The sequence below is a fragment of the Microtus ochrogaster genome, chromosome 21, assembly GCF_000317375.1.
Source record: "Microtus ochrogaster isolate Prairie Vole_2 chromosome 21, MicOch1.0, whole genome shotgun sequence".
Taxonomy (NCBI): Eukaryota; Metazoa; Chordata; class Mammalia; order Rodentia; family Cricetidae; genus Microtus; species Microtus ochrogaster.
In genome coordinates this window covers 39,923,982-39,933,554 of record NC_022022.1, presented here as the reverse complement: position 1 = coordinate 39,933,554, position 9,573 = coordinate 39,923,982, and the positions used below count along the sequence as shown (strand labels likewise).

The following is a 9,573-nucleotide window of genomic DNA, read 5'->3' as shown; positions in this document are numbered from 1 at the left end:
TTTACTGCTGAGTAGTACTCTAATATGTATATATTCCATACTTTCTTCATCCATTCTTCCATTGAAGGGCATCTAGGTTGTTTCCAGGTTCTGGCTCTTTGATTTTCTAAGGGTTAACATTAGACTGTGTTCAGTGCATATTAGCACATTAAATATATCTTTGTGGGTTTGATAAGCCATCTCTTACATTTCTGTCATTTTAAGAATATTCAAAGTCAGGATTGGTGGCTCCTGCAGTAATCCCAAGACATGGGATTACTCTGACCAAGGAAGAAGGGCTAGGGTTTTAGGGAAGGTTCAGTGCCAGACCATTCTGAGCCAGTGAGACCCTCGGTCAAAACCAATAATTGTCTAAATTCTAGACCCAAAAATTATAACGTATAATTCTTCTCATTATCTTTACTGAACATTGTATTTTTTTCCAGAGGCGAGGCAAAGACCCCACAAAACATGTTCCCGAGATAATTCTGAATAACTTTACAACACGGTTAGGCCATTCCATTGGACGCATGTTTGCTTCTCTCTTTCCTCATAATCCCCAATTTATTGGAAGGCAGGTTGCCACCTTCCACAATCAACGGGATTACATCTTCTTCAGGTTTCACAGGTAAGGGCAAACACTAACTTAGACCTTTTTGTCTGTATGAACCTGTTCTGATGTAACAAGTCCTGTAAGCTTTGCCATAGAAAATGAATTTGAATAAACCGAACTGTTCAACTTTTGTCTCTGAAGATATATATTCAAGAGTGAAAAGAAAGTGGGAATTCAGGAACTTGGACCACGTTTCACCTTAAAATTACGCTCTCTTCAGAAAGGAACCTTTGATTCGAAATACGGAGAGTTTGAGTGGGTCCATAAGGTATGTGGTGGTTGTTCTAAAACCATAAGGTATGTGGTGGTTGTTCTAAAACCATAAGGTATGTGGTGGTTGTTCTAAAACCATAAGGTATGTAGTAGTTGTTCTAAAACCATAAGGTATGTGGTGGTTGTTCTAAAACCCGTTTGCTTAAGGAGCCCAAAGAACAGTGGTCTTTAAACAGGACCAACATCAACCTAGGAAGGGGAAAAATCTCAGGCCCAGACCTACTGCGCCAGGATGGCTTCCTGGGGCGTAGGCCCAGCAAGCTCTGAAGGCTGGCACAGTGGCTCTGCTTCACTGTTTGAGAACTACCACGTTTGGGCTCAAGAGCACTGGAAAGCACCTTAAGAGATGAAATGTCTGTAAAGCATTTCCTGCCTAGTTAGCAGCAGTACAGCCTTCCCATTTTTACTTTAAAACTACATGCGAGCATGGAACAGAAATTTTCAGCTTATTTAAATCCAACCTGACAACTGTCAGGGTCACAGATATACCTATATATAGTGTTTTTAGCAGTGTTACTCATAAAGATCTATGAAAGCCAGCTTATCTAAGTTGTTTTTCATTTCTTTCTTCTCTAATTTTCAGCCACGGGAAATGGATACAAGTAGAAGAAAATTCCATTTATAACGTACTAAGGGAGTAGTAGTGGATTTTGCTGGACAGAACTGTCTTGAAAATCTTGGTAAATTATTTAACAAAACACCCTTTTCAAAATGGAATTTATTGACTTTATAAATCTTATATTTGAACAAATGACCAGGTGCCATGAATTTCCATTTTTGGAAAATAAATGTAATTTTGGTGAGGGTCTAAAAGTCCTAAAACTTGTCATTTCAGATTAGCTGTGAATAATTCTGTTGCAATGAAGAGTCAAACTTTATAATATGCACTCCCAAAGGACTTACAGGCTAGAAGTTTTGTTGGTAGACAGTGTGTAGCCCTGATTTAATACACCAGTCCTGGAGGCTAGATTGCCAGGACTTGGCACCAAGACACAGGTCACTGGAGTTAATCTTTCAGTTCCTGTTTTCTTTTTGCTCCTTTTAACCTAATCACCGTCTACTATCCTGCTTCATTCAGATACTGTCTCCAGTTCTCAAGTTCTGTTATTGTTGGTTTTGTTTTTTGGAGACAGGGTTTCGCTGTGTAACTGTGGCTGTCCTGGAACTTCCCAAGTGCTGGGATGAAAGGCATGCTACACCACTACCTGGCTGAAGTTCTTGATTTTTCTAATGGGACTGTTATTTCCAAACTAAAGCAACCACCTTTCTGGTTTAACTGCTAAATGTACTACAAAGGGTTTTGTTTGGAGTCTTTTGTTATTCTTGTTTGTGTGAATCCAGAGGATAGTGCCAAGGATCTGTAATCCCTTTCTGTATTATTTATTAAACAGTCTCATTAAACCTAGAGCTCACCATTTTAACCCATGCTGGTGGCCAACAAACCCTCTTCCCCAGGTGCTAGTGTTATGGGCATGCACGACCATGCTCTGCTTTGTACAGGTGGCAGGGATCTGAATACAGATCATAATCACACAGCAGATACTTTTACCCACTGGACCACTTTCCACCCGTATTTGGAATATTTAAAGTAATTCCTATAGCAGGCTGCACACTGCACCCCCGTGTCTGTACTCTGTGTGCTGGCACCCAGTTACTGAGCTTCAGGTAAGGAGCTGGTGGTTAAAATACACAGACACACACAGACAGAGGGATAGCGACACGGGTCATCCTTGAATTCCCCAAGAATGCCCTCTTTATTGTGTTCAGGGGCAGATTATATATATAGACACACCCCGGCCAAACCCACCAGAAACCACTCTCCTGCCATGAGGAACTCCTGAAGGTCTCGTGCTCAGAGCAGCTGTAGGTACTCAGATCAGGGTATTACAAGAAATTCAGGATCTGGGGTCTCACTACTCCCAACATAACTAGCTGAAAGAAAGTGGAAGTCTCCCAAACTTGAATAAAATTTTGCAATAGCCTGTAAGTTCTTAGAAGCCTTGCCAATGTAAAGCATTGAATCTAATACACTGCATTTCATAGCAATAACAAGGCCAGAGATTTGTATGCTGTTTTATTGTATGCTACAGCCAGTGTATATAAAATAGTTAAACCTTGTGAAACAGAAATCCATGAAGATTCAGAGAGGTAGATGTTAAGGATTGACAAGTAAAGACTGTGTATTATGGCACGTGTTAGAGAAGCTTCTGTACAGACTTCAGAATATCCACTGGTTCATGAAACATGGTTTAAGAAACCTGATGGAGAAAACAAAGATAAAGTGTCAATAACTTTTAAAAGACATTTTTATCAGTAATACTTGGGCAAGGACAGTTGTTTTCATTTTTGAAAATGGTTTATGCTCTGCCTGTTTCCCTGAGTAATAACATAGAGATGATGTCTTTCACCTCACAGTGGTGTAAGAGCAGCACATGCCGACACTTTGAGTCTTGCACTTTTCCTAGGCTACCAGGGTGTATCCGGTAACACTGTTCCTCTGAGCCGCTGTGCAGCAGCAGCACTGCGGCCACATCTCTAGTCCACCCCAGGACACCTCAACTATCAACAACCCTTGATGTATTTTCAGCTTACTGTGGCTGGCTGGTCCACACCCACCATGAGTCAACCCTGTTTCTAGGTGGCTCATTTGAATATGAGTTTATAAAGGGTTTTCTAATGAAATTGAGCCTAAGCCTGCTTTTCTTTTTACTTTTGAAGATGCAATCTATAAAGATGCTAAAACCCAACTTTTCCCTGGTTCTCAGACCTGGCACAATATCTATCATCCTGTTTTATGGAGTCGTACAGATCACACCACTAAGATTACTACTGAAATGTACTTTATCATAATAAAAAGGTAAACATAAAAACATTCAATGAGGAAAATCCTAGGATCCTTTGAAAAAAATGATTACTAAGATGCAGTCATAACAATATACAGAAAATATGCAAGGACACTGAACATGCGACTGTCGACAGCAACAACCTTAATGCAGCCCATGAGGTGAATAGACAATCTATGTATGTAACAAAATACTACTTAGCAGCTTAAATGACTAAAAAATTCATACAGGATAAAACACAGATCTCGATATTAAAGCAACAGTTATATACTTTAAAACAGTCTTATCTTAAAACTATAAAATACAGTTTTATATATATACATACATATATACAGGAGAAAAAACAGGTATAACAACTTCACAGTAAGTTATTATAGAAAGTAAAACATGTTTTTAAAAATAGGGTGTAAAAACTCTGGGGGAAAAAACAGAAGAAAACATTTAACTTCATTTGATAGCAAATTCAGCACACACCAAAAAAGTAAAAAAAAAAAAAAAAAAAGCACCCATGCACTGAGTGGAAGACCAAAGATGGACAGTGATAATCAAATTTTATTAAAATTCCCAAGTCACTGTTTGGCAGTTTTACCTCTAAAGTTCACAGACAGCCACCAAAAACATCAGTCTTGGCCATGGCCTCAGACCTGGAAGCTGACAGCAGTGAAGTAAACAATGGATTACGGCCCAGCTGCTGAAAGCCCTGTGAAAATTTACTGAGATAAAAATTCTCTTAAGAGGATTTCTAATGGTCGTCTCCTTTTGGCATTCTCTGTTGCTAAATTACTTAAGCTGGTTTTATTTTTATAAGCTGCGTATAGACTCCGGTGATTTTACTATGTCTTTAATGTACTCTAGATCAACAACAAAGGTTGCAAAAGAAATGCAGGTTCTGGAACCTTCCTTTAGATCCACTGGGTTACAATATGCACTTTAGGAAGACAATCTGTAAATTTACTCACGGTTTTAAGAAGCAGTGGTTTTTATCTAAATATCCTTTCCTTACCCCTAAACTGTTTCAAATCATAATATCCAAAGTTTCTTTTATTGCTGGAATTAACAGCCTTAATTTTATTTTGAAATCTGGGTTCTTATCCCAGTAATCTATAAATATAAGTCATTTAAACACTTTAGTGTGGACTCATAAACAAAAAAGCTACTAACAGGACTTCAGACTTAACACTTTATATTAGATGAAAGTAAATTAGTAAATATATAGGAGTTGAGTCTAAAAAAGAATCTCTAGTAAATCATAAAAATATGAAACTCCTATAGATCCCCACTGAATATTGCCAGAAGTCAGAAAATGCTAACACTGTTAAATGTGAAGACATGAGCTGGACTCAACAGGATCCCTCGTGGAGAACCTGTTACCCAAAAGCAGCTCTATTCCCCTTCTCCTTGGTGTTTCAAAAAGCTTAGTCATCGTAACCAATCACTAGATTTACTGGAACAGTACTTATACTTCCTGAACACCCCCAAATCTACAAAGCCTATGTAACAGCTTCCTGGACTTTTTGAGTCAGAATGTTAGTGTAAGGGTGTGTACTACACACAAAGTAGTTTTTAAAACACATTCTAAGTTTCCTTCCCAATTCAATACTACTAACTAATGTATTGAAGATTACAAATGAAAGTATGCTTTAATTAATTGTAAATTAGCCAAAACCGTTTTGGCCATATCTTTGGAACAACAGGTTTTTTCACACATGGTATTTAATCTAGGACAGGAATATAAACTCTTGACAGATATACTAAATAGCAAGTGATTTATTGTCTTAGTCCTCAAATCCAGTTCACTGCCAACAACCCACGTGCAAATCTCTTCTCTCGTGTTTTATCTTTGCTCAACAAATGAAAATAAACGTAAAACCTATTCCTTATTCCCTATGCCTCTGCCCTGTTTGCTTATTCAGCCACCCTGGCTGTCTTCCACAGTTGATCCAAATCCACCAGAGCACCCAGAGTCATTGCTCTAAGTACTGTACATTTCGTTAAAACTTCAATTTGACAGGTAAATAAGCAAACTAGTATTTTAGGAGCTCCACATATGCGTGCTTTTAGGGCCAGTACATACAAACACATGCCTGTAACCCCAGTGGAGTTTTCTGAGTCTCCCATACCTTTTTACGAGTTATTACATAGCCCTTTATGATAAAAATAGAAACCATTAGTCTTCTTGACGACTAGAAATGTTCACTGACCTTAAAACCAAAACTTGGGAAACAAAATGCTGTCAATATTACAGATAAAGACCTAGACGTTTCTTCCTTTATGTGGAAAGGGCACGAATGAAGAAAACTCACCTCAAGATAGCTGACTACAAAAAGGAGCAGACTTTCTGGGGTCTGAAGGGATTTGTACTGGAAGACACTCCGGTCAGCAGAGGGTCATGTTGAGCATTCTGCAGACAGAACTGTTTCAAGTCTGCAGCTGCTTGGGAAACCTATAAATAACAATGAGCGGAGAAATGTCTGTTGGTAAGGTTTTAATGTATGGAAACACTTAAACAGCCCTTCAAAATCGACAGCTAACAGTTCTATACTGGCTTATACTTAAAACAGTAAATGAAACTGGTTTGTCATATTTTTTCTACTTACCGTAAGCATCAAATGATTCAACACAAAATATAATCCCACTTCTCTGTGAAGCACAGCATGTCTTGTTTTTATGACAAGCTGTTCAACAAGTCCTAACACCTTGGTTTGGGGAGCATAGGATTTGTTTTGTCTTTTGTAACCCAGGCCGGCCTCAAACTTTTTATGTAGCAAACAGCCTTGAATGTTTGAGCCTCTTGCCTATACCACCTGAGTGCTGGAATTAAAGGCCTGCCTCATCAAGCCCTCCGGTTTATGCAATGCTGGGATCCAACTCAGGACTTTCTGTATTCACAGGCAAACACTAACAACTGAGTCCCCTGCCCAATAGCTTGTTTTTTTTCTTTTTTTTATTAAAAGTAGTATGTAGTATTAGTAGTTCAACAAAATACTGAACATTATAGGGAAACTGTCTTGAAAGCAAACTGGCAATGCCCATGAATGAACCTGAGGTAACTTAACACAGAACTCAGACAACCAAACACTTTATTATATTCTTCAAATTTATAGCAGTCCATATACTGTCTTGCATTTAAGAAAGACATGCATTCATTCAAGCATTTACCCTTATGCATATATTGTGCTTAGGAAATAGAGAGCATCAAAAACAACACTGAAATCCTATTTGGATTGCACATACACATGTACTAACTAACACTACCAAATCACATTTGAGCAAAAAAGTGTTTCTTAAAGACAGGCTACTCAGCAAGGTTGTCCAAGTGGGCCTGAGTTTGTTTGATTTCCAGAACCCACATAAAGGTGGCAGGAGAGAAGAACCTCTGTAAGGTTGGTCTCTTACCTATCTCCCCAAATGCACCCATGCATACACAATTTCCTTTTTAAATTGGAGCTGTTAAATTAAGGTACACTTAGTTTTTCAAGTCACATGAAACAGGGCAGAAGGTTGCCTGTGTCAGGTTTTATAACTATATCGTTTGAGTTCGAAGCCAGCCTGGCTACTTGGTGAAACCCTATCTCCAACTAGCTGACTGAAGACAGATACCAACACAACAAACAATGTTATATAGGCCATGCATGATAGGAATGCACAAAACCATCTAATTCCCTTATTTACTTATCCTCAATCTTAGCTACCTCTAGGGTGATGACAACAAATGTCTGTTACCCTGATGTGTCCGTAGAGTTAACTAATAGACAACTCTCAATCAAAAGCCCCTCAGATAACAGCTATGTTGTAAACTTATCCTGGGGTAAGTTTAAACTCAATTTAAAATCTACATGTGTTTGGCTCATACAGCAATTCAGGACAGTAAGTCCCATGTTCGTCTCTGAATACAAAAGGTTCCTGCCGTTTTTAAATGCTTATACAAACAGCAATACCCCGCTTTGCCCCTTAAAAGTGGCTACTGTATGGAGGGTAAAGTACCAGTGTTCACAATGTTGCGCCATTTGGCTTTGTTCGCATCATCAGAAAAGCCTAAGTGCTGCCTGTTCATTCCTTTCCCACAATGTTTTCAAGTACCATTGTGTGTGGAAAGTACTCGGCATGAGACTAACAGTGCAGCACAGAGGGCTGAGATGAATAACATTTTAGCTGGGATGTCAATGGTAACAAACCTAGCTCAGTAGCGACAATGAAAAAACAGCACTCTAAACAGGAACCTTGAGACTCAAATGGAAAAGCCGCTAGTGCCCAAGAGAGAGTAACAGTTAACATCCAGGAGGCTGCCACTGTGAAACTATCAGTCAGGATTCCAGATACCCTGTCCTACCTCTGTGAGTTTGGTGAGGCGCGTGTAATTACCAACTAAACAAATACAATAGTAAGTTCATGCTAGCTTTAAAACGCCACACACAGAAGTACCCAGCATAAGCATGGCATGGATGGTGTTAAATGGTACCTAATCTAATTTAGGAACCGGGGAAAAACTCATTTACAATTCCTGAGTGAGAACTCCAAAAATGTGTCTATTTGTGGTGGTTTAAATGGTCCCACTCAGAAGCCTTCGGGAGAATTAAGATGCACAAGGCAAGATCGCTAGGAGGTAAGGCCTCAGAGCAGCTAGGCTTTTCAAGGAAAAGGAAGCTCTCCAGTCTGTGAGCTCATTTCTTTGGCCACCAGGGCTAAGGGTCACGGCTGTAATTACTTTATTCACCTGGCTTTCCCCCCCGGGCCTACTTTAGGATAGTTAATATATGTGCACGATGATAATCAATAGATTGCTCCAAATTTCAAAGTTCTATCTGGCCAACAGATAATTCTGAGTAAGTCACTTGGATGAGGTGTGAATTTGATTAGGGAAATGGAGTCCAAACCAAGACAGATGGGCGTCTCCCTGACCTCCTAAGGTTACCACAAGGAAGTTAAGCAGTCTGACATTTCTACTTGGGGAACCTAAGGAAAAGTTCTCACCACAAAGCACGGTGGAAATTAAGACTAGCCTGCCGAATATAAAATCAAATCACCTTGGGAACTGGCAGCTTCTACCAGGGAGGTTTATATTCTCGTTTTTTATACTCATGGGAAGTATTTCACACGTAACCCGACCTATTGCAGAGAAAGACGCCAATCTGTTTAGGATTTTAAAAGTAAGCAAACAGTCCCCACAATAGCGTTTGAATGCCTGGTTGTCTACCAACACGGACAGAAGGCCTTTCCCCAAAAGTCAACAGTCCGGGCCAAGGCAATCCTAACAGACGGCAAAGTTAGACCAGCCCAGGCCGGCGCTAATCAGTTGCTCGGGCGTGTGAAGCAGTACAGAGCCCAGCAAGGTCAGATCTGAGTAAACCGTGCCAGCCGGCTCGGGACACCTCTTTGTTCGAGGCTGGACTGAGCGAGGGTGGTGTCCTGAGGCTCCGGGACTTTCCGCAAACAGACTGGCTCACTAAGCCGTAGTCCGAAGCCACCAAGCAGCCTCGGAAGTGTCCAAAGGCAGAGCAGGGGCCGTGAGTTTGGTGAAGATCGGGGTGAGAAGTGGGACTCGAAAGTGAGTGGCGAGACTCGGCGTGCGGGGCCGAGCCCCGCGAGGCCAGACTCGGCGGAAGGAAGGGCGGGCGGGCTCAGCCCCTCGCCGCAGCCTGGGCCGACCGAGCGCGAGTCGCCGCGAGTCCACCCGCGCTTCCCCACCGGGGCCCACCACGCCCGCCCATCCACCCACGCTCGCCCACCTTCACGCGGTTGAGCCCGGCTTCCAGCCGGAGCTGCTGAACCACCTTCTTCATGGCGGCGACGCTAGAGGAACCCGACATGGCGCTCGGGACAGCCGTGCCGACTCGTCGGTCCGGGTGAGGGGCGGCAGGTCGCGGG

General features: G+C 41.1%; 2 protein-coding genes across 3 annotated transcripts in view; one reads left to right on the top strand and one right to left on the bottom strand.

The window, feature by feature from the left end:
* The window catches only part of Rpf1 (ribosome production factor 1 homolog), a 19,399-nt gene extending 17,113 nt beyond the window's left edge, over positions 1-2,286 (top strand). The window contains exons 7-10 of one of the 2 annotated variants that reach the window (XR_003377857.1): positions 426-607; positions 734-860; positions 1,449-1,545; positions 1,999-2,286. Coding sequence is in view for 1 of the 2 variants with exons in the window: in XM_005357411.3 (XP_005357468.1) it covers positions 426-607; positions 734-860; positions 1,449-1,490 (351 nt within the window). In the remaining variant the exon portion in view is untranslated. Of the gene's footprint in view, positions 1-425; positions 608-733; positions 861-1,448 lie in introns of both variants that reach the window. The other variant, XM_005357411.3, reaches the window with a different exon arrangement.
* Positions 2,287-2,905: 619 nt separating this feature from the next.
* On the bottom strand, positions 2,906-9,567 carry Gng5 (G protein subunit gamma 5). The gene is made up of 3 exons (XM_005357410.2): positions 9,435-9,567; positions 6,012-6,151; positions 2,906-3,123 (listed from the first exon to the last, which is right to left on the bottom strand). The coding sequence occupies exons 1-2, from the start codon at positions 9,513-9,515 to the stop codon at positions 6,026-6,028; spliced, it is 207 nt and encodes a 68-aa protein (XP_005357467.1). The 5' UTR covers positions 9,516-9,567; the 3' UTR covers positions 2,906-3,123; positions 6,012-6,025.
* Positions 9,568-9,573: the final 6 nt, after the last annotated feature.